Here is a 23,875-nt window from a genome sequence, read left to right as displayed (position 1 = left end):
ACACACACACACGTGTTTATATATATATATATATATATATATATATATATATATATATATATATATATATATATATATATATATATATATATGTATATATGTATATATATATATATATATATATATATATATATATATATATATATATATGTATATGTATATGTATGTATGTATATATATATATATATATATATATATATATATATATATATATATATATATATATACATATATATACATATTATTATTATTATTACTTGTATAACATATATATACATATACTGTATATGTATATATATATATATACAGGGGCGCCTAAAAGGGGGGGGTAAAGGAGACGGATTCTACGGGCCCATGATGGAGGGGGCCCAGAGAGGCCCCTAATGATGATGAAATTATAATACAGAAAAAATAATGACACTGTGTTGGGGGCCCTGTAAAGATTCTTTTCATGGGGCCCAAAATCCCTAGCGGCGCCCCTGTATATATACATATATATGTATGTATGTATAAAAAAAAAAAAAAAAAAAATATATATATATATATATATATATATATATATATATATATATATATATATCTCCGCCCGAAAGGGATAAGCGGTGGATTGGTCCTCAGGGATTAATAAAGTATTTCTGATTCTGATTCTGATTCTGATTTCCGGTTACAGAACGAGAGTCTTCAGTCGCTGTCGTAGAGAGGAAATAAGGTGAAAGAGCGACATCTAGTGGCTAATGTAAAACATCACTCAAACGCTTTTCTGCTGTCGGAAAATACTTTACAATTAAAAACATAAAAAATGCCCCAAATTCTTAGTTCGAAGTACTTTATTTTTTTTGTTCATCTCGGACAGCCTTCAATAATAGGTTTTGAATATCTTGGCATATAAATGAAGATTTTCAACAGCAGGATTAGTCTTTTAATCAGCAAATGCTTCAAATATTTTCGATGGTGTTGTCAGAACATTTATTAATTAAAAAAATTTAATATTTAAGTGCTAATAAAAATTACTCTGTTGAGTTTACAGTGAAATTTAAGTGTCATTAATGATAATAAAGCACATGATTACGTGTTATGAACCTTTCTGTGAACGGTTGTAACATAACCAATAAGTATGACTTTTTCAATTAATGACACATTAATCCTGTAATGTGGCTCATTTAGTCATCATAGTGTGTTTGAGTGAAAGACACTTCCACGTCTCAAAGAGGTTGTTCGCTTATCTGGCTGTCCACAGTGCCCATGCATCTCAAACTCCTGGGACACTTTCACCCTGATGTGGACATGTCCTTCCACATGACCTCAGTGTCCTTCATCATGTCAGCAACATACAGTACTGTACCAAGCCGGCGGTCAACACAACAAGCTTTTGTGTCCTCACAACCTTGTCTCAGCGTCTTCTCATCACGCCAACTCATGTCTGCAATGGTTATGTGCAGTCCCTGAGGGACAGCGGGTCGTCATTTACACTTCTTTCTCTTCTTTACTAGCACATGACGTCCGTCTCAGGTTTTCTTTGACTTTGACAAACTCAGGAGCCTTTAGCTTTTCCACTTCTTCTTTCTCCTGCTGGAGCTCCATCTGCAACAACACAAAAACATGAACACAACATGAACATGACATGAACACAACATAAAGACGACATGAACACAACATTAACATGATGTGACAAGACTCAACATGGAGACAACAGGAAAACTACATGAACACAACATGATTGTGACATGGACACAAGATTAACAACTTGAACACAACATAGAGACAACACAACATGAATATGACATGAGCACAACATGGAGACAACATTAACACAGCACGAACACGACACAAACACAAGCATGACACGAACCCAACATGAACATAGCTTTAACACAACATGAACACAATATGAAGCTGCTGTTTGCAGTGAAACGTCCTGCACAGTCTTTTATTTTGAAGTACAGTCCAGTTCCAAGTGGCTTCAGATGTTCAAGAAAAGTGGTCCTCAAACTGTTTTCACCAAGTAACACCTCAGAAAAAACTTGGCTCTCCAAGTACCACCATAATAACCACCATTAAAATATTGTAGCATAGAAGGCCCAAGTATTCATTAAAACAAGGCAATGGTTTTATTTCACAATTATAGTTTTGGTCATTGTAAAATTACACACAGTTTTAACATTAAAAGAGCCATATGTAAGAATTTAATGTCAAGTCATCATTAAATGGCCCTGATATGTCAAAAGGCATTAATAAATCATGTTCTTTTCGAATACCTCTATAACTGATAACAGTAGTTCAGCCGGGATATGCTCATTTCAAAATTAGATTTACAGCCCCGAAATCTTGTTTTTGTTTTAATTTCGATGTCCCGCCCTCCACCGTTTGACCAATTAGAAAGTCCGTGAGTGTGTCACATCCAGGTTGTCAGTTACGCACTGCCATCTTCGTCTGGCTCCTACCACTGGTAAAGTTACTAAACATGTCAGACCTTAGTAAATCTAAAAGACCTTGTTAGGATCCTCAACTTATTCATGACAAAGCCAGGAACAAAACGAGGATTTGTATCAGGAAAGCCTTTGAAAGATGGAAACGATTGAAGCCGGAGAATATTTTTTAATTTGACGCCAAACTTGCTAATTTCTTCCTTGATAGGTAAGTAAGGCATTTACGTTTTCTTATTACTTGTAATAAATGGAAATTAACATTTTGTGTGTAAAATATTGTCCAATATGGTCTATGATCTTGTCTAACAAAGCTAGTATGTTCGTGCAACGAATGCTTTGCATGCTAGCCCAGTCAATGACACATCGACATATACCGGTAGGCTAACGGGGGAAATATATGCCCGTTAGCCTTCTATGTCGATGTGTATTCGAACTGACAGGGCAAAATATAGGCCCTGCGATGAGGTGGCGACTTGTCCAGGGTGTACCCCGCCTTCCGCCCGATTGTAGCTGAGATAGGCTCCAGCGCCCCCCGCGACCCCAAAGGGAATAAGCGGTAGAAAATGGATGGATGGAGGGCAAAATATATTTTCGACAAATAAAACCTATGTGGATATAGGTAGTGTCAGTGCCTATTTCGTTCACAGTATGCTGATACGCTGAGGAAATGGGTTCCAACATTAGCGCAGCTGTCATGGCAATGTGAAACGTATGGAGACAGCCAAATCACATGATAAAATAATTCCTCATTTGTGTTTACATATTGTGGACTACATGTACCAAGTTATATGGCATTCTGAAATGTTTGAAACAGTAGCCCATAGGTATACCTTGGTAAAATGTCTCCTCTTTAGTTTTGGGTCGAGCTGGATTCGGCTGCGTATCTGGCAACCTCAGTCAGGGAGAAGGAGACGGGACTACAGAATTTTGACCATGACTGTAGTACCATTTCTGTCCAGATTCTTACATATAAATGATAAATGGGTTATACTTGTTTAAGCGCTTTTCTACCTTCAAGGTACTCAAAGCGCTTTGACAGTATTTCCACATTCACCCATTCACACACACATTCACACACTGATGGCGGGAGCTGCCATGCAATGCGCTAACCAGCAGCCATCAGGAGCAAGGGGTGAACTGTCTTGCCCAAGGACACAACGGACGTGACTAGGATGGTAGAAGGTGGGGATTGAACCCAAGTAACCAGCAACCCTCCGATTGCTGGCACGGCCACTCTACCAACTTCGCCACGCCGTCCCATGGCTCCTTTAACACTGTGTTTAAATATTGTTAAACAAAACGCTGTAATCAAGTGATTCTTTTGGTGCACCGTTACATGGAGCCCGCGTACCACTAGTGGTACACGTACCGCAGTTTGAGAATCACTGTTCTTGAAGGTTCTGCAGCATCATACCTCCTCCAGTTTCTGGTGTCTCTTCCTCAGTTCAGCTTCTAGAGGAGAAATCTTCCTTCGAGCGACCTCGTCCTCTCTTCTCTGCCGCATCAGCTGATCTCTCTTCCTGGATTCCAGAACTCTCTGCAGCTCTGGTTTGGTCTCCACGCTCACCCCACTCCTACACACACACACACACACACACACACACACACACACACACACACACACACACACACAAACATATTCTTGCATTTGTTACCTTCTTGAGACCTGAGAAAAATGCCTACCTCTTTAGGACCACCCTTTATATAAAGATGTGTATTTACAACGGTAATAATATATACAAACTATGCAAGAATAAAAAAGGTAAGCTTTTAGCTATTTTTAGAATATTTATAATTTGTTTGTAATTGGTTTTTAATCTTCATTATTTACTTCAAGTTATTACAGTATGTCTCTATATACATCCATCCATCCATTTTCTACCGCTTGTCCCTTTCTGGGGTCAGGGGGGTCGCTGGAGCCTATCTCAGCTGCATTCGGGCGGAAGGCGGGGTACACCCTGGACAAGTCACCACCTCATCACAGGGCCAACACAGATAGACAGACAACATTCACACTCACATTCACACACTAGTGACCACTTAGTTTTGCCAATCAACCTATCCCCAGGTGCATGTTTTTGGAGGTGGGAGGAAGTCGGAGTACCCGGAGGGAACCCACACAGTCACGGGGAGAACATGCAAACTCCACACAGAAAGATCCCGAGCCCGGGATTGAACTCAGGACTACTCAGGACATTCGTATTGTGAGGCAGATGCACTAACCCCTCTGCCACCGTACATATATATATATTTTTTTCATTAATTTTGGCCAAAGGGGGTGCATTTCAATTTCTTGCAAACACTTGTTATTACATGTGTTGACCAGAGGGGGAGCACTTCAAATTTTTACACACGCTTGTTATTTCATATGTTGACCAGAGGGGGAGCACTTTTAAAACCGACACACAGTCAATTTGAAAAATCCCTCCTTTTTGGGACCACCCTAATTTTGATAGATTTCACCACCAGGTGTGCAAATGAGATCTAAATTTTTAGTTTTTTGTAATGTGCCTAAAGGGGAACATTATCACAATTTCAGAATTGTTAAAACCATTAAAAATCAGTTCCCAGTGGCTTATTATATTTTTTGAAGTTTTTTTCAAAATTTTACCCATCACGCAATATCCCTAAAAAAACCTTCAAAGTGCCTGATTTTAACCATCGTTATAAACACCCGTCCATTTTCCTGTGACTTCACATAGTGAAGCCAACACAAACAAACATGGCGGAAAAAACAGCAAGCTATAGCGACATTAGCTCGGATTCAGACTCGGATTTCAGCGGCTTAAGCGATTCAACAGATTACGAATGTATTGAAACGGATGGTTGTAGTGTGGAGGCAGGTAGCGAAAACGAAATTGAAGAAAAAACTGAAGCTATTGAGCCATATCGGTTTGAACCGTATGCAAGCGAAACCGACGAAAACGACACGAGAGCCAGCGACACGGGAGAAAGCGAGGACGAATTCGGCGATCGCCTTCTAACCAACGATTGGTATGTGTTTGTTTGGCATTAAAGGAAACTAACAGCTATGAACTAGGTTTACAGCATATGAAATACATTTGGCAACAACATGCACTTTGAGAGTGCAGACAGCCCAATTTTCATCAATTAATATATTCTGTAGACATACCCTCATCCGCGCTCTTTTCCTGAAAGCTGATCTGTCCAGTTTTGGAGTTGATGTCAGCAGGCCAGGGAAGCTAGGGTCGATATTCTTCTCTTGATCATCTTCGGTGGCATAAGGGACGGTGTGAGCCAAGACATCCAGGGGGTTTAGCGCGCTCGTCTGCGGGAATAAACTGCCGCCATTGCTTGCCGTGCTACCGAGGTCCTTTGTCTCTGAATTGCTCACACACTCCGACAGATTCAATGGGGGTCTGGCGGCAGATTTCTTTGACTTTATCGTTGGAAATGCATCTGCTTTGAGTGTCGCAGGATATCCACACATTCTTGCCATCTCTGTCATAGCATAGCTTTCGTCGGTAAAGTGTGCGGAACAAACGTCCAATTTCTTGCCACTTTTGCATCTTTGGGCCACTGGTGCAACTTGAATCCGTCCCTGTTCGTGTTGTTACACCCCGCAACAACACACCGACAAGGCATGATGTCTCCAAGGTACGGAAAACAGTCGAAAAAACGGAAAATAACAGAGCTGATTTGACTTGGTGTTTGAAAAAATGGCGGATTGCTTCCCGATGTGACGTCACGTTGTGACGTCATCGCTCCGAGAGCAAATATTAGAAAGGCGTTTAATTCGCCAAAATTCACCCATTTAGAGTTCGGAAATCGGTTAAAAAAATATATGGTCTTTTTTCTGCAACATCAAGGTATATATTGACGCTTACATAGGTCTGGTGATAATGTTCCCCTTTAAGGCCAATGACAAACGAGTCACAGACCACAGATGGCCCCTGTGCCGCATTTTGGGCAACCCAGCTGAAGAAGCTCACTGTTAATGGCCCCTATAGTCTTAGTACCGTAGTGTATTTAAAGTTAAAGTTAAAGTACCAATGATTGTCACACACACTATAGGTGTGGTGAAATTTGTCCTCTGCATTTGACCCATCCCCTTGATCACCCCCTGGGAGGTGAGGGGAGCAGTGGGCAGCAGCGGTGCCGCGCCCGGGAATCATTTTTGGTGATTTAACCCCCAATTCCAACCCTTGATGCTGAGTGCCAAGCAGGGAGGTAATGGGTCCCATTTTTATAGTCTTTGGTATGACTCGGCCGGGGTTTGAACTCACAACCTACCGATCTCAAGGCGGACACTCTAACCACTAAGCCACTGAGTAGGTGTATTTGTTCATCCTATGGTCACATATGGGATGCGGGTTGTCTTACATCCGCACCGGAAGTCGTAAAATCAGCTGTTCACCTGGCGAGTTTTTTCCGGGATGAAAAGGGAAGTCCTTCTTTAGCTGCCGCCTTGTTTTATCATATATTGCCACCTTTGCACCTGTCAATGTTGACTTTTGTATGCACATTAAATCAACCAAAAATCCTGACTTTGGAGCAATGTTCACTTACTGTAGTATTTGGCTAGTATTTGCAATGGTTATCCGTATTGGGACCGTGATTTAGGTGCTAACTTGTTCACTGGTCCTTATATCGAAGGTACTTTTCCTTGTTGATGTCTCAAGAAGGGTAGAAATTCAAGAACACACACGCACACACGCACACACACATTCAAAGTTACAGATAGCAGATAACAATGTGTTACAGCAGTGACGTGCGGTCACTAGAGGCAGGTGAGGCCTCGCCTCACCTGCCATCATGGAAAGAAAAAAAATGTAAAAAGAAAACAATTTAATTAAATTGTTATATGTATCCAGTGATTATACTATAAAGTTATTTTCCATTTAACTTCAACAGTTTTAGATTATTTTTATTCAAAATCGCTGAATTTTCACATTTGTCGTTCAAATACTGAGAAGAGACGGTGCGGTGATCAGCAGCCAGTTGAGGCACGTCACTCAATTGTGCCTCACCATGGATTGCGGACTCGGCTAACTGCTGGCCTGCAGTGAGACCGTATTGCTATATGAATTATATTATACATTCCATAGTTTAGTTAGCTGAGATATATAATGTACAGTGTATTTTGTCAACAACTGTATGTGTGTAAAGTATTTCTTGTGCTGAGCGATCATAAAACTGCTGCGAAGACGCACTGGCTGAGGCTCGCGTAACCCCGCCTCCTGGTGCCGGTTAAGGCACCTCCGCCGCAGACTGCACCCCCCGACGGGAGCGCCACACCAACCAAAGCCCACACCCAAACCCTCCACGTGCAAGACCGAATCCACCCAAAAAAAGTCACTTAACAAGAAGCCAAAAAGTGCAAAAACAACATTGCTCGCGCCGGAGGAGCCGTGAACGACTGCAGGGACACAACATTAGGTACACCTGCAGACTGCAGCACGGATTTCATATTTCATTCATTCACAACTCCTCCAACACGAACACCACTGTTCCCGCACTTATAAGTAATGGTAAGACCATAATAACGTTTTTTTTTTATTAAATGTGCTTTTTTGTGTGCTACAGTTTGTATGTGTAAAGTTAAAGTTAAGTTAAAGTACCAATGATTGTCACACACACACTAGGTGTGGTGAAATTTGTCCTCTGCATTTGACCCATCCCTTGATCACCCCCTGGGATGTGAGGGGAGCAGTGGGCAGCAGCGGCGCCGCGCCGGGAATAATTGTTGGTGATTTAACCCCCAATTCCAACCCTTGATGCTGAGTGCCAAGCAGGGAAGAATGCTGGTATGAGCTTTTAAACATAACCTGTTAACTGCTGCCAATCAAATGGTGAATAAGATACTCTTTAGGGTTCATATGTTTGTAAATCTGACTGTGATGAAGTCAGTGCCTCACCAGCCATCAACCTCACCGCACGTCACTGTGTTACAGTACAAACACTTTGTTGTTGGTCTTTAACAGATAAGACTTTCAGATCAGAGGTTGCTGGACCTGTTTTAGTTCTTCCAAACCAAACTCCTCCAAGCAGGCCTTTATGAATATTGCTTTGTGCGCTGGAAACAAAAAAACTCTTGTCTTCCCCAAAATGTTCCCACAAAGTTGGAGGCAAACAATTATCCAACATGTCTTGTTAAGATGAAGAATGAAGATTCAGGGACAACTAAGGACAATGAGTCCAGCCTGTCATTATGTTGTGTCCTTACACTTTATGGTGAAGTTAAATGGACAAAAGTGCTTTCCCAGCATGCTCGGCGGTGGGAGGAGGTGTCCTGGCACCAAAGCTTCCTACATTCCAACCTCAAAGGACAGCAAAGACGCGAGCACAAAGACGGTTTGGAAATCTCCAAATCAAAGCCCCCCCCCAACACACACACACACACACACATTACACATACACTGCACACATTAGTGTGGAAGTGGTGTGATGTTTACTTATGAGTCAATGAATGCGGGACATAAACATCCTTCTTACCGCTTGCAGCTACTCAGCAGCTCCCGGTGAAGCTCCTGGTGACTCTTGGAACTTTTCACCGGATTCAACAGTTTTCTAGGCTTGATGAGATCCGGGTCCTCGTCTCCCTCCAGGTAGTCGGGCGAGGGGATGTGGCAGGACGCGGGCATTGTCCTTCTGTGGACATTGTCGAACCGGTGCTGCTGCAAGTCTGCGTACGCTGAAGCTGGGGGGGGGGGGGGGACAAGTTGGTTAGTGGCACCTATGGTAAGTTCTGAACGCTGTCCCTCGAGCGTCGCCACCAGGGGGCGTGATTGCGGGAGACAATACAGGAGATTATAGGTCATGTGATCCCAGTCTTCAGATATTCTGGGAGACACAGATCAGCTTTCATAGCCACTCTTTCTTGTATGAAATCAGACACCGCCGGCGTCCTCCCCAAAAAAATGACGTCTGGACCTTGTCCTTCTGGACTTTGTCAATGATGGCCCACACTTAACCTTTGACCTCCTCTCTCTACTGGAAGCTCCGCGTCTTCACTCTGCTAGAACGTTCCGTCAGCCGAGACGAAAGCAACATGATGAGGACAACGCAAGACTTCCTTTCTTCGCGCACACCATTAAGCAAACACACATACGCAGTTAAGTCAATACAAAGTAGACGTGTCATCAAACACAAGGTTTATGATTGACTAACAAGGATCAATCAGTCTATCACATCTTCTACTTGATAAATATATCATTTAAACTTACTCTTCATCTTTTTCTTTATAGTTCTACTGGTTTCATCTCTTACCAGACTGAAGTCTTTGCTCTCTGGCTGACATCCCCTCGTCCATCTTCTCATCTTCTTCTCATAATTTCTCCTGAGACTCAGCGAGCCTCGTCTCCTCTCCACTGAGCCACCACGCTGAGTGTGAAACACTGGTCACATGATCTCCCCCCCCCCCCCCTTTTTGTAAAAGCAGCATTGGCTTGTTTCCCACGCTGCCTTCAGGGACATCAGGAGACCTCCCAATGAGTGGGCGTGGTGACTGCTTGTTTGTATCATGTGATGAACTCCTGCCAGAGGCTAAAGGCTAGTTTCAAGCCTGAAGGTTATCCAGGGGCTTCAGAAAAAGGGGAGACTAGACTGACCTTTGACCCCAGTCCACTGTGACACAGAATTCGGCCAAAGCAGGATATTGCCGCATGGTTATGCTTCTGTGACATCACGTGATGTGCAATTTTCTGCCAAAACACTAGGGACAGGTGTTTTCCAAAGAGTCAAGTGGGGAGCTTGTTCGCTCCCTTCGTTGAGGGAACGTTCATCCATCCATTTTCTACCGCTGGAGCCTATACCAGCTGCACTCGGGCGCGGAAGACAGGGTACACCCTGGACTAGTCGCCACCTCATCGCAGGGCCAACACAGATGGACTGGACTCTCACTATTATGTTAGACCCACTATGGACTGGACTTTCACAATATTATGCTAGACCCACTCGACCCACATCTGCGGTCCTCTCCAAGGTTTCTCATTGTCATCCCACTGGGTTGAGTTTTTCCTTGCCCGGATGTGGGATCTGAACCGAGGTTGTCGTTGTGGCTTGTGCAGCCCTTTGAGACACTTGTGATTTAGGGCTATATAAATAAACATTGATTGATTGATTGATTGATAGACAGACAACATTCACACTCACATTCACACACTGAGGGCCAGTTTTCAGTGTTACCGGTCAGCCAAAAAACAATGAAGCGTTATTTGTCAGTATCATTAAGTCAATACAAGTGCAATTCAAAGTCAAACTATCCAGTTTAAATCTAGTTTAAAAACATATTTTTACTCCCTGGTGTTCAAATCCAGTTAGGCAGGATATATTGGTCGTTTTAATGTCTTGTTTTATAAATTTTTTATTTATTTATTACATTTTAGTATTTTAAGTGATATAGTCTGTACTTCTTTTAAGGTATATTTTACTATTGTATTTTATTAATCCTTCTGTGTTTCAATGTAAATGTGACACTCTGTCCCCTTTTTTTGTTTCAAATTGTTTCTTATGTCTGTACAGCACTTTGGGCAACTGGGGTTGTTTTTACAAACCCTGTTTCCATATGAGTTGGGAAATTGTGTTAGATGTACATATAAACAGAATACAATGATTTGCAAATCCTTTTCAACCCATATTCAATTGAATGCACTACAAAGACAAGATATTTGATGTTCAAACTCATAAACTTTTTATTTTTTTGCAAATAATTAACGTAGAATTTCATGGCTGCAACACGTGCCAAAGTAGTTGGGAAAGGGCATGTTCACCACTGTGTTACATCACCTTTTCTTTTAACAACACTCAATAAATGATTGGGAACTGAGGAAACTAATTGTTGAAGCTTTGAAAGTGGAATTCTTTCCCATTCTTGTTTTATGTAGAGCTTCAGTCATTCAACAGTCCGGGGTCTCCGCTGTCGTATTTTACGCTTCATAATGCGCCACACATTTTCGATGGGAGACAGGTCTGGACTGTAGGCGGGCCAGGAAAGTACCCGCACTCTTTTTTTACGAAGCCACGCTGTTGTAACACGTGCTGAATGAGGCTTGGCATTGTCTTTCTGAAATAAGCAGGGCGTCCATGAAAAAGACGGCGCTTAGATGGCAGCATATGTTGTTCCAAAAGCTGTATGTACCTTTCAGCATTAATGATGCCTTCACAGATGTGTAAGTTACCCGTGCCTTGGGCACTAATGCACCCCCATACCATCACAGATACTGGCTTTTCAACTTTGCGTCGATAACAGTCTGGATGGTTCGCTTCCCCTTTGGTCCGGATGACACGATGTCGAATATTTCCAAAAACAATTTGAAATGTGGACTTGTCAGACCACAGAACACTTTTCCACTTTGCATGAGTCCATCTTAGATGATCTCGGGCCCAGAGAAGCCGGCGGCGTTTCTGGGTGTTGTTGATAAATGGCTTTCGCTTTGCATAGTAGAGCTTTAACTTGCACTTACAGATGTAGCGACGAATTGTATTTAGTGACAGTGGTTTTCTGAAGTGTTCCTGAGCCCATGTGGTGATATCCTTTAGAGATTGATGTCGGTTTTTGATACAGTGCCGTCTGAGGGATCAAAGGTCACGGTCATTCAATGTTGGTTTCCGGCCATGCCGCTTACGTGGAGTGATTTCTCCAGATTCTCTGAACCTTTTGATGATATTATGGACTGTAGATGTTGAAATCCCTAAATTTCTTGCAATTGCACTTTGAGAAACGTTGTTCTTAAACTGTTTGACTATTTGCTCACGCAGTTGTGGACAAAGGGGTGTACCTCGCCCCATCCTTTCTTGTGAAAGACTGAGCATTTTTTGGGAAGCTGTTTTTATACCCAATCATGGCACCCACCTGTTCCCAATTAGCCTGCACACCTGTGGGATGTTCCAAATAAGTGTTTGAGGAGCATTCCTCAACTTTATCAGTATTTATTGCCACCTTTCCCAACTTCTTTGTCACGTGTTGCTGGCATCAAATTCTAAAGTTAATGATTATTTGCAAAAATAATCCGTTTATATTTACATCTAACACAATTTCCCAACTCATATGAAAACGGGGTTTGTACTTTCTGAATAAATTATGTGATAATGTTCATCAGTCAACTAACTGGTGTTCATTTTCAATCTATCAAGATAAAAAAAATAATATCAAAATGAAATTACAGTATGTTATTTATGTAGTTTGATCATTTTCCTCGACATCGATCATTTTTTTTTAATTATTTTTTTTACATATGTAGCATCATGTGTAATGTGAGTGTGAATGTTGTCTGTCTATCTGTGTTGGCCCTGCGATGAGGTGGCGACTTGTCCAGTGTGTACCCCGCCTTCCGCCCGATTGCGGCTGAGACAGGTTCCAGCACCCCCCGCGACCCCAAAAGGGACAAGAGGTAGAAAATGGATGGATATATTTTTTTCAACCCCTTTGACCTTTTGATCAAATTATGTCACAGTTGTCAATTAATGTACATTTGCATAAGAAACGTATTTTACTAATTTAATCATTGCCTGTGACATTATCTGATCAAAAGCCTTCAAAAGGGTCAACATTTTAAAAACGTTACATGCTTGATTTTTTTTAGGACTAAAGTTTACTGAGAAATTTGAGCAAAAAATGCAAAAACTTAAACAAAAATAACAATCGCCTTTCTGCAGTCCTGCCTCTGTAGCCATCCATCCTTTTTCTACTTCTTGTCACATTATTTTTATTATTCTTGTTGCCTGACCAATAACAAAGTGACATTTTGTCTTTGTTCCTTCAGGCGTGTCGTTCATTTTGGTGGCTCACCTCTGTGTGGCCGCGTTCCATTCCGATCACCGTGCTGCTGAGCGATGTCGTACGCCCTCTGCAGGACAAACAAAGACCAGCAGTATTATTTCATTATACAATTTCTACCACCAAACATATTCAAAGCAGCTTTCACATGTCACTAGTATTGTTTTTCTCCTCCCTCCTTCCCAGCATCCCCTCCTCTTGTCTGCTGCTTGGCTGTGGTCCTCCAGGCTCAATGGACTTTGTGTTGGTTGCTAGGAGAACTTCATCAGGCTTCCACATGGGGACAAGGCCCTCAGTGTCTGGATGCCCCCCAGTACCCCCAGTCAGAGGAGGGACGAAGGCCTAACCCAGGACAGAGTCTCTCTTCTTTTCAGCGCAAAATAAAACTTTTAATTTGACCGAAAGCAAAACGAGCTAATTAGAGCGTGATACCATAAAGAAAATAAAAAGATGACATCATTTGTCATTTGGGTTCAAGAGGACATCTGCTGGACGAGCGGACACAGTGCAGTAGAGATCGTAGGGAATTTTTTGTAGAATTAGAATTAAATAAATAAAATCTGGGAAAAAATGGTAAAATAGAGGAAAAATGCACAAAATAAAGAAAACAGGCATACATGTTGATACATGAAATACTAACACAATTTTATGCTTTTTTTTTTTCTTTTCTTTTTTACAAAATTACAAATAACCCAGCAGGCACAAGACATTAAAACAACATTGAAAACTTCTTGAATTAGTGAAGTGAATTATATTTATATAGCGCTTTTTCTCTAGTGACTCAAAGCGCTTTACATAGTGAAACCCGATATCTAAGTTACATTTAAACCAGTGTGGGTGGCACTGGGAGCAGGTGGGTAACGTGTCTTGCTCAAGGACACAACGGCAGTGACTAGGATGGCGGAAACGGGGATCGAACCTGGAACCCTCAAGTTGCTGGCACGGCCACTCTACCAACCGAGCTATACCGCCCCGCGAATTAGGTCCTGACGTCGAGCAACTGAAACCTAACGTTGAAACAACATGCTTTTTGACCACATTTAATCAATGTTGGGTTCTGACGTTGATTTGACTATTGAATTTCGGTCATTTACCAACCAATGCTCTACAACACAAATACAACGTTGAAAAAACATGCTTTTTGACAACGTTTATTCAATGTCAGGTGGTGCCGTTGATTTGACCACTGAAATGTGTTCATTTCCCAACCAACAACGTGGATCCAACGTGTGACGCCAACGTTGTCTCAATTTACAAATACAATTATTTTTGCAATGTTGTTTCAAAGTCAGTTTTAAAGGACATGTACGTATAATCGACGTTGTATCAATGTTTTGTGCCTGCTGGGAATTACATAAAAGCAGGGGTGTCAAACTCGTTTTCATTGAGGGCCACATCGCAGTAATGGTTGCCTTCGGAGGGCCACTTTTTAAAAAATAATTAAAATTAATTAAATTAATTAAAAAATAACCTGTGATTAATCATAAAAAAAAATTATAACTATAACTATAAACTATAACAATCTACAAGGTTAATGTAGGTTGCTTCTCTTTCTCCCCCTCCATTTTTCTGCATTCTTTCGTATCTCAAGTTATCATTACGTATATGTATTGTTGCATTTAAACAACTGTATTGTTGATAATAAAGGTAAATTATTGGTATTGTTCATTATCAATAGCGCTATTTCTATTGGTATTTGTATTGATCCATTTGTAGTGTAATAATGCTCATTGTCATTTCTGTATTATTTTTTATTTTTCGCTAACTGCTTATTTGCTATTACTTTTACCATCATATTTGCACATGTCATATTTGCTGATGTTGCTCTATTGTTGTTGTTGTTGTTGTTTGCTGTTGTTGTTTTTGTCTCTCTGTCTAATCCCCCTCTTGTCCCCACAATTTCCCCCTCTGTCTTCTTTTTTTTTCTCTTTCTATCCCCTCCTGCTCCGGCCCGGCTGCACTAAATGATGATATAAATACATTTAATAAAGTCAAATACAAATAAGGCAACAAGAGAAGTATCCTACACTTCTCTTTTGTAAAGTAAATCTGAACAGCCGACATGGGCATCTACATCAACTATATGATTTGCCTGAGAAGCTGGACAGGACACAAAATTTTTTTTTTTTTTAAATAAATAAAAAAATTGACAGAATTGATATAGATGTGTACCAGTAATCCTCTCATACTATTACATTATTACCCATGCACTTATTAGATTTTTTCATGTACAAATTAATTGAACACATCATACGTAAAGGTGACAAGCAAATATTCAACTGTTTTTTTGTATCTTTACCAACATATTTTTTTAATACACTATATAATAATGTAATATTTGAGATGATTAGATAACGTTTAAAAGATGCATTTTTTTCCTGTCAAAATCGAAATAATTATTTGCATTTACTAAAAAAAATGAAGTATTTTATTAACACACTTTTCCTAGGCTTTCGTGGGTCACATACAATGACGTGGCGGGCCAGATCTGGCCCCCGGGCCTTGAGTTTGACATCAGTGATATAAAGCATCAAAGTAGATCCCGCATCCTATGATTTTTCAGTCGTTCTTTAAGCGTTTGGACACCACTGAAAATGTTAAAAAAGGGAGATAAAATGTCATTCAATAGATTGACTAAAAGGCGGCTTCACTGCTTGGTTGTCATGTCAACTTTTAAAAATGGAAGGAGGAGGTTCACTTTGACTCTTGTTTGTATTTTTAGCTGCAGGATTTTCTCTGGTTGACTTAATTAGTCAGTTAATCTGCAGCAGCGCACACACAAACCTGCTTCTTTGTGTGTGTGTAAGAGAGACAAGCTTACATAAGCATGCTGAGATTGTGTTACTCACACACAACTTCATGCACTAATTGGATGCGAGGACATCAACATCAGCACTCTCACGTCTTTTTGCTCCCGTTTTGCCTCAAAAAAGCATGGCTGCCGCGTCATTCCAATGTCCCAGAAGCTTCCAGCGAAACAAGGCGTAGCATTGTATGGCTAATGCTATTTTCAGAGAAGCCCTCGTTTCCTGTATCTGTGTCACATGGGCCTGGACCCGCCCCCCTAAAAAGGCCATGAGCTGAGCCACTCGGTCAACAAGATGGAAAAATGAAAATTACCTAATTCAGGACCGGATATTGGACAACATATTTCAACATGCAGTGTTTGCATGTGCTCAGTGAACATGTGAACTTTTTCCTGCAGCCCAATGCCCTGAAATGATGACATAGGGCAACTATTCTCAAACTGTGGTACGTGTACCACCACTGGTACGCGGGTTCCATTTAGTAGTACGCCAAATAGTCACTTGATTAAAGTACAGTGTTTTATTTTCCTATATTCCTATATCCGGTGGCCATGGATGAAGTGCTGGCTGTCCAGAGTCGGGACCCGGGGTGGACCGCTCGCCTGTGCATCGGTTGGGGACATCTCTGCGCTGCTGACCCGTCTCCGCTCGGGATGGTTTCCTGCTGGCCCCACTATGGACTGGACTCTTACTATTATGTTAGATCCACTATGGACTGGACTTGCACAATATTATGTCAGACCCACTCGACGTCCATTGCATCCGGTCTCCCCTGGGGGGGGGGGGGGGGGGGGGGGGGGGGGGGGGGACCCACATCTGTGGTCCTCTCCAAGGTTTTTCAAAGTCATTCATATTGACGTCCCACTGGGTTGTGAGTTTTTCCTTGCCCTTTATGGGCTCTGTACCGAGGATGTCGTTGTGGCTTGTGCAGCCCTTTGAGACACTTGTGATTTAGGGCTATATAAATAAACATTGATTGATTGATTGATATATTCATATACAATGTTACTGTTCAAACAGTGAGTAATGTTACAGTGGCCAAAAATATTAAATACATCTGCCTTGTTTTAACCAATAATTAGGCCTACTACGCTACTGTATTTGGACAGCTACATTTTTTCTAAGGTGGTACTTGGTGAAAAAAGTTTGAGAACAACTTATATGGGGTTTCCTTCAATAGTGTATACTAGATAATATCGGACTGCCGATATTATCGGCTAATAAATGCTTTAACATGTAATATCGGTTTCAAAAAGTAAAATGTATGACTTTTTAAAACGCCGCTGTGTACATGGACGTAGGGAGAAGTACAGAGCGCCAAAAAACCTTAAAGGCACTTCCTTTGCGTGCCGGCCCAGTCACATAATATTTACAACTTTTCACACACACAAGTGAATGCAATGCATGCTTGGTCAACAGCCATACAGGTCACACTGAGGGTGGCCGTATAAACAACTTTAACACTGTTACAAATATGCGCCACACTGTGAACCCACACCAAACAAGAATGACAAACACATTTCGGGAGAACATCCGCACCGTAACACAACATAAACACAACAGAAAAAATACCCAGAACCCCTTGCAGCACTAACTCTTCCGGGAAGCTACAATATACAACCCCCCGCTACCCCCTACCCCCCCACACCTCAACCCCGCCCCCCCAATTCCGCCCACCTCAACCTCCTCATGCTCTCTCAAGGAGAGCATGTCCCAAATTCCAAACTGCTGTTTTGAGGCATGTTAAAAAAAATAATGCACTTTGTGACTTCAATAATAAATATGGCAATGCCATGTTGGCATTTTTTTTCCCATAAATTGAGTTGATTTATTTTGGAAAACCTTGTTACATTGTTTAATGCATCCAACCGGGCATCACAACAAAATTAGGCATAATAATGTGTTAATTCCACGACTGTATATATCGGTATCGGTTGATATCGAAATCGGTAATTAAGAGTTGGACAATATCGGAATATCGGATATCGGCAAAAAAGCCATTTTCGGACATCTCTAGTGTATACACGTCCTGTGAAGATCACACTTTTTAAAGCATATTGCACACCACTATATACTGCCCATCTGTGGTGTCACTTTAAAAACAAACCAGTGTTAAGAAGCTCATTGTGGGTCACAATGACAGCATGAGACTGCTTCTAAGAGCTTCAAGGCGCTGCAGTGCAAGCCAAATGTTTGTCAGTATTGGGGTCCCCACCTGCTCTGTCACTTTACGTCATCTCATGTACAGGTTCATGTGTAGGGCAGCTGAGTCAGACAACAATGTCATTAATGGTCTGACTAACCCGACTCGCAGTTCTGTCAGATTTTCATCCGGTCTGTGGAGCCATTGGTGAGTAAGCCTTGTATGCCGGACATTGAATATTGTGGAGTGTTTTTTATTTATTTGATTTCTGCTTGTATTTCTTTTATTTGGTTTTATTGTTGTATGGTTTCTTTTTCTGTGATATGGATCCCCCTGGGTCTGAAATAAAATGACTACTACTACTACACCCAGTACGGACCTATAGTCCATTTCAATTCTTATACTGCATAGATGTACACGTCCATGCATGAGGACATGTCAGCATGTACACTTCAATGTCTACAGGTACACCATGTAATACAAATTATGTACACAGATCTAACAAAACAAAGGCTATCCTGTCTATATAATACATATTCTGTAATACAGAATGCTATGATCTATCAATAAAATGCTGTCCAAATGTGTAGCGTTCCGATCTTTGCTCAAACCTCTTAAGGCCCAAGCTGTTTGTTTACATGCTTTTTTTTTTTCTCTCTTTTCTATTTGGGCTTATTGGACCCTAATTAGAATAAAAACTAAGAATCATCTTTTGATATGATGTACTTTGTCCATAAGTAACAAACGTGTACTTCATGTTTAGTGACATCCATCCATACATTTTCTACCGCTTGTCCCTTTTAGGGTCACGGGGGGTGCTGGAGCCTGTCTCAGCTGCATTCGGGCGGAAGGCGGGGTACACCCTGGACAAGTCGCCACCTCATCACAGGGCCTACACGGATAGAGAGACAACATTCACACTCACATTCACACACTAGGGACCATTTAGTGTTGCCAATCAACCTATCCCCAGGTGCATGTTTTTGGAGGTGGGAGGAAGCCGGAGTACCCCGAGGGAACCCACGCAGTCACGGGGAGAACATGCAAACTCCACACAGAAAGATCCCGAGCCCGGGATTGAACTCAGGACTACTCAGGACCTTCGTATTGTGAGGCACATGCACTAACCCCTGTTCCACCGTGCTGCCCTATTGTTTAGTGACATGCTAATTCTTATTTTTACACTTTTTTTTCCCGAAATTCCATTGTATGTTATACTCTTCTGACACCACCAGATGGCAGTATAAGTGTCCACATAAGCGGCCATAAAACCCCAATTCAGTAATGTACATAATTTTGGAAATAAGAGCTAAAAGGTGCTGTCCACGCATGTGGCCACGAAGGCCTTTAGAGGTAAAAATGGATCTTATTTTTTTAATCTTTATTCCAGATTGGCAACACTAAATGTGTGAATGTGAGTGTGAATGTTGTCTATCTGTCTGTGTTGGCCCTGACATGAGTTGGCGACTTGTCCTTGCCTTTCGCCCGAGTGCAGCTGGGATAGGCTCCAGACACCAGAAGGGACTAGCGGTAGGAAATGGAAAATTCATTGACGGACTTGTATGGGAAATTAGACACTTTTTTTCTCCCCCAAGTGGATCTTGAACGCAACACAAAGCTGCACCTGCTGAATTTGGACTCCAAATCAAGAGGCTAAAAATAAAAACATATCAAGCATGACAACTGGAACACCCCTCCACCCCTCCACGCACACGTGCAAGTCACCACGGAAACGAGCACTCCTTGGCACGCCCCAGAAGTCAAACATTTCAGCAGGAACTCATTCATTCCTCAACATTCCTCTGACGACCATAGAGCAGCACAACAACACCCAGACGTACTAAGCTCATCTGGAGTCGGTGGAGGTTGGGCAGGCTTGGCTATGAGCCGCAGCATGAAAACCCAAACAACGTGTGTGTGGCGAGCGTGTGTGTGTGTGACACAATCATTGCACGTGACATACTCATCATCATCATCATACTGACAGTAGAAGTTTGTGTGTGTGATGTGAGTGTACCTAATGAAGCGGCCGGTGAACAGTGAGAAATGTTGCCATCTGTCAGAGAAGTTCAACTGACCTTCTTCCCGTGAGAGGCTCCCATCATCCACCTCTCCGCTCCTCCTCGTCTTTGTGGCGGCAGGAGGACGCTCCAGCGCTCGTCCCTCCTCTCTCGGCCGTCTATGGCCCCTTCCTCACCCTTCCTCACGCTCCTCCTCGCTGGCGTCCCCTCAGCCACCTGTCCCAGGCTGACTTCCTGCTCTCTGAGAGGCTTAACGTAAGTGGCAGAGACAAGTGAAAAAACGGGTTACAGTAATCTGATTACAGCCGCTGTAATAGATTACATGACTCGGTGTGTTGCCTAAGAAAAGGGAGTGCAGGTCAGTCACCTTTGACCCTTAATTTTCTTGCATCAGCTGTTGATTTTAACATCAACGTTGTTAATTTTATGTCCAAAACTCCAAAAGTAGTATAAACCATCATCATGACTTTATGAGCAATAGTATTATACAGTAGATAGATAGATAGATAGATAGATAGATAGATAGATAGATAGATAATCCCTTGGGAGAGTTCCCTCTATGCTGGGAGTTTATGTATTCGCCTAAAGCAGGGGTGTCAAACTCATTTTAGATCGGGGACCACATGGAGAAAAATCTACTCCCAAGTGGGCCGGACTGGTAATATCACGGCACGATAACTTAAAAATAAAGACAACTTCAGATTATTTTCTTTGTTTAAAAATATAAAACAAATCATAATATTGTTGTTGTTTTTTTACACTTACATGTTGCGGTTAATAGTATTCTATCTTTATTTGTCGTTATTTGTATTTTCTGAATAAATGATGTGACAATGTTCATCAGTCAACTCATTGGTGTTAATTTTCAATCTATAAAGATAAAAAAAAATATATCAAAATGTTTGTTATTTACGGTATGTAGTTTGATCATTTTCTTCGACTGATGTACTAACATCATGTTGTTTATTTTGTGCATATGTAGCATCATCTACAAAGGTACAAAGAATTGCTATTGTCGTTTGTGGATTGCATGCAACCTGTTGTGTTCCCTGGTTTTCAGTGTACATGGGTGAAGGTGTGTGTTGCTGAGTAATCTGAACTGGACCTGGTTTTAAAAACCCTTTTGAACAATCTGATTTCATTGACAACCCGGTCTGGTGAAGATTAGGTCTTTTGTTTGTTTTGTTTTGTTTTATTTATTTATTTTAATTTTTTAATTTTTTAAGTGGAATAAAATAAGATAAATAAATTTAAAAAAATAAAATAAAATAAAATAAAAAATAATTTTTCTTGGATAGAAAAGAAAGTAAAACAATATAAAAACAATTACATAAAAAATAGTAACTAATGAAAATGTTAGTGGACCAGCAGCACACACAATCATGTGTGCTTTAAAGACTGTATCCCTTGCAGACTGTATTATTCTATATTGTAGGAACCAGAAGTTTTTAATAACAGAAAGAGACAGCCCCTTTTGTGTAAATGAGTGTGGATGAGTGTGGATGGGGGAGGGAGGGTTTTCTTGGGTTGATGCACTAATGGTATCTTGTGTTTTTTATGTTGCTTAAAATAATTAAAAAAAAAAAAAAAAATTGCTATTGCGACATCCAGTGAACACATTTAGAACAGCAATTTCTTTCATTCAAAAATTTCAGATTAATTTTTATACTTAGCAAACTCCTCCCGCGGGCCGGATAAAACCTGTTCGCGGGCCTGATCCGGCCCTCGGGCCGTACGTTTGACACCCCTGGCCTAAAGGGTAGTTAGTTAGTTAAGCCTGGGGGAGGTCTGTGCTGTCCTAGTACAGTCGTGCCGCAACATACAAGCTTACTTGGTTCTGTGATAGAGCTCAAAACATTTGTAACTCAAATCAATGTCTCCCATTGAAATGAATAGAAATCAATTCATTCCAATGGGTGCTTGCCCCACCCAAAACAGCCCCATTTGAACATGAAACATGCCTTTAAAAAAATAAATATTGTATAACATATATTGACAAAACAAAAAGCATTCTTTTTGGATCAAGGCATATGCTTGTTGATGACCCTCAGCTTCATCTTTCAATGTCAGATATACTGTAACTATTGAGCAGGTTAAAAAAGATGAACTGCTTGGTGTGTTATTACAGTGGTTCTCAAATGGGGGTACGCGTACCCTTGGGGGTACTTGAAGGTATGCCAAGGGGTACGTGAAATTTTTTCAAATTGTCTGTCAAAAAGAACTGTGAAAAGAAATGCAACAATGCAAAATATTCAGTGTTGACAACTAGATTTTTTGTGGACATGTTCCATAAATATTGATGTTAAAGATTTCTTTTTTTGTGAAGAAATGTTTAGAATTAAGTACATGAATCCAGATGGATCTCTATTACAATCCCCAAAGAGGGCACTTTAAGTTGACGATTACTTCTGTGTAGAAATCTTTATTTATAATTGAATCACTTGTTTATTTTTCAACAAGTTTTTAGTTATTTTGATATATTTTTTTCCAAATAGTTTAAGAAAGACCACTACAAATGAGCAATATTTTGCACTGTTATACAATTTAATAAATCAGAAACTGATGACATAGTGCTGTATTTTACTTCGTTATCTCTTTTTTTCAACCAAAAATGCTTTGCTCTGACTAGGGGGTACTTGAATTTAAAAAAAATGTTCACGGGGGGTACATCACTGAAAAAAGGTTGAGAACCACTGTGCTATTAGACAGTCAACCGTCATGGTCCCATCATATTGATGGTATTTTAATGAAAATGGGAAGAGGTTTAGCCATGGTCAGGAAGTGCTCCACCTACTTGACATCCTCAACAATGGGTCAAGTCATACAGTCCTTGGTTTTCTGTCATCTTCATTACTGTCCTATAATATGGTCCGCTACGACTAAGTCCGACCTGAACAAACTGCATCTTGTTCAGAACAGAGAAGCTAGACTCGTACTTAAATGTTCTTTGCGCACTAATATTTCATTTATTCATTCACGCCTGTCCTGGTTGTAAGTTGAACAAAATATGCATTGTAGTCTCCTTATGTTCTTTAGAACTATCATGTTAGATCAATCACCAGATTACTTTTACAAACAGTTTTTAAAAATCAACTAACACACATATTCATGACACTAGGAATGCCAGCAATGGCTACTTGGCACTTTCTGCTCCCAGGACCAATCTCCTCAAACATAGAGTCATGTATAGATGTATATCATTCTAGAATCGGTTGCCATCTCTCATTAATCTCTCACAAAGTAAATTGTCATTCAAGACAGCTTTGAAGATACACCTTGTAAATAATGTAAATAATTCAATGTATACACCCTGATGATTATCTTGTGTGATGACTGTATTATGATGATAGTATATATCTGTATCATGAATCAATTTAAGTGGACCCCGACTTAAACAAGTTGAAAAATGTATTCGGGTGTTACCATTTAGTGGTCAATTGTACGGAATATGTACTTCACTGTGCAACCTACTAATAAAAGTCTCAATCAATCAATCAAAAACCTATTGCAGTTGCCCACATGACGTGAATTTTTAACACTGGGTTTAACTAGCTTTTGTATCTTATGTTGTACTTTTCTTTTGTATAATGTTTGGTAATGTACTGTATGTATTCTTTGTACTTTTATTTTGTATGCTCCTATATGGGCACGTCCGACCGGTAGGAGGCCACGGGGAAGACCCAGGACACGTTGGGAAGACTATCTCTCCCGGCTGGCCTGGGAACGCCTCGGGATCCCCC

At 40.9% G+C, this 23,875-nt stretch overlaps 1 protein-coding gene across 1 annotated transcript; it reads right to left on the bottom strand.

Annotated features, from left to right (window-relative positions):
- Positions 1–800: 800 nt before the first annotated feature.
- LOC133570798 (actin-associated protein FAM107A-like) lies at positions 801–22,855 on the bottom strand. Its single transcript, XM_061923514.2, has 6 exons — positions 22,850–22,855; positions 20,193–20,384; positions 13,177–13,234; positions 8,883–9,087; positions 3,841–4,000; positions 801–1,581 (listed from the first exon to the last, which is right to left on the bottom strand). Exons 1-6 carry the CDS (start codon positions 22,853–22,855, stop codon positions 1,465–1,467), a joined length of 738 nt encoding a protein of 245 aa, XP_061779498.1. The 3' UTR covers positions 801–1,464.
- Positions 22,856–23,875: the final 1,020 nt, after the last annotated feature.

This window comes from Nerophis lumbriciformis, linkage group LG28 (assembly GCF_033978685.3).
Source record: "Nerophis lumbriciformis linkage group LG28, RoL_Nlum_v2.1, whole genome shotgun sequence".
Classification (NCBI taxonomy): domain Eukaryota; kingdom Metazoa; phylum Chordata; class Actinopteri; order Syngnathiformes; family Syngnathidae; genus Nerophis; species Nerophis lumbriciformis.
Note: the sequence above shows the minus strand (reverse complement) of the source record. Positions and strands in the feature narration are given on the sequence as shown.

What these genes read in the sequence shown, in the direction of transcription:
- LOC133570798 (XM_061923514.2), bottom strand. An exon ending in GAGCCTCTCACGGGAAGAAG is followed by an intron (nt 13,235 to 20,192) that starts GTCAGTTGAACT and finishes TTTGTCCTGCAG; the next exon opens with AGGGCGTACGACATCGCTCA. An exon ending in CTGCTGAGTAGCTGCAAGCG is followed by an intron (nt 4,001 to 8,882) that starts GTAAGAAGGATG and finishes GTGTGTGTGTAG; the next exon opens with GAGTGGGGTGAGCGTGGAGA.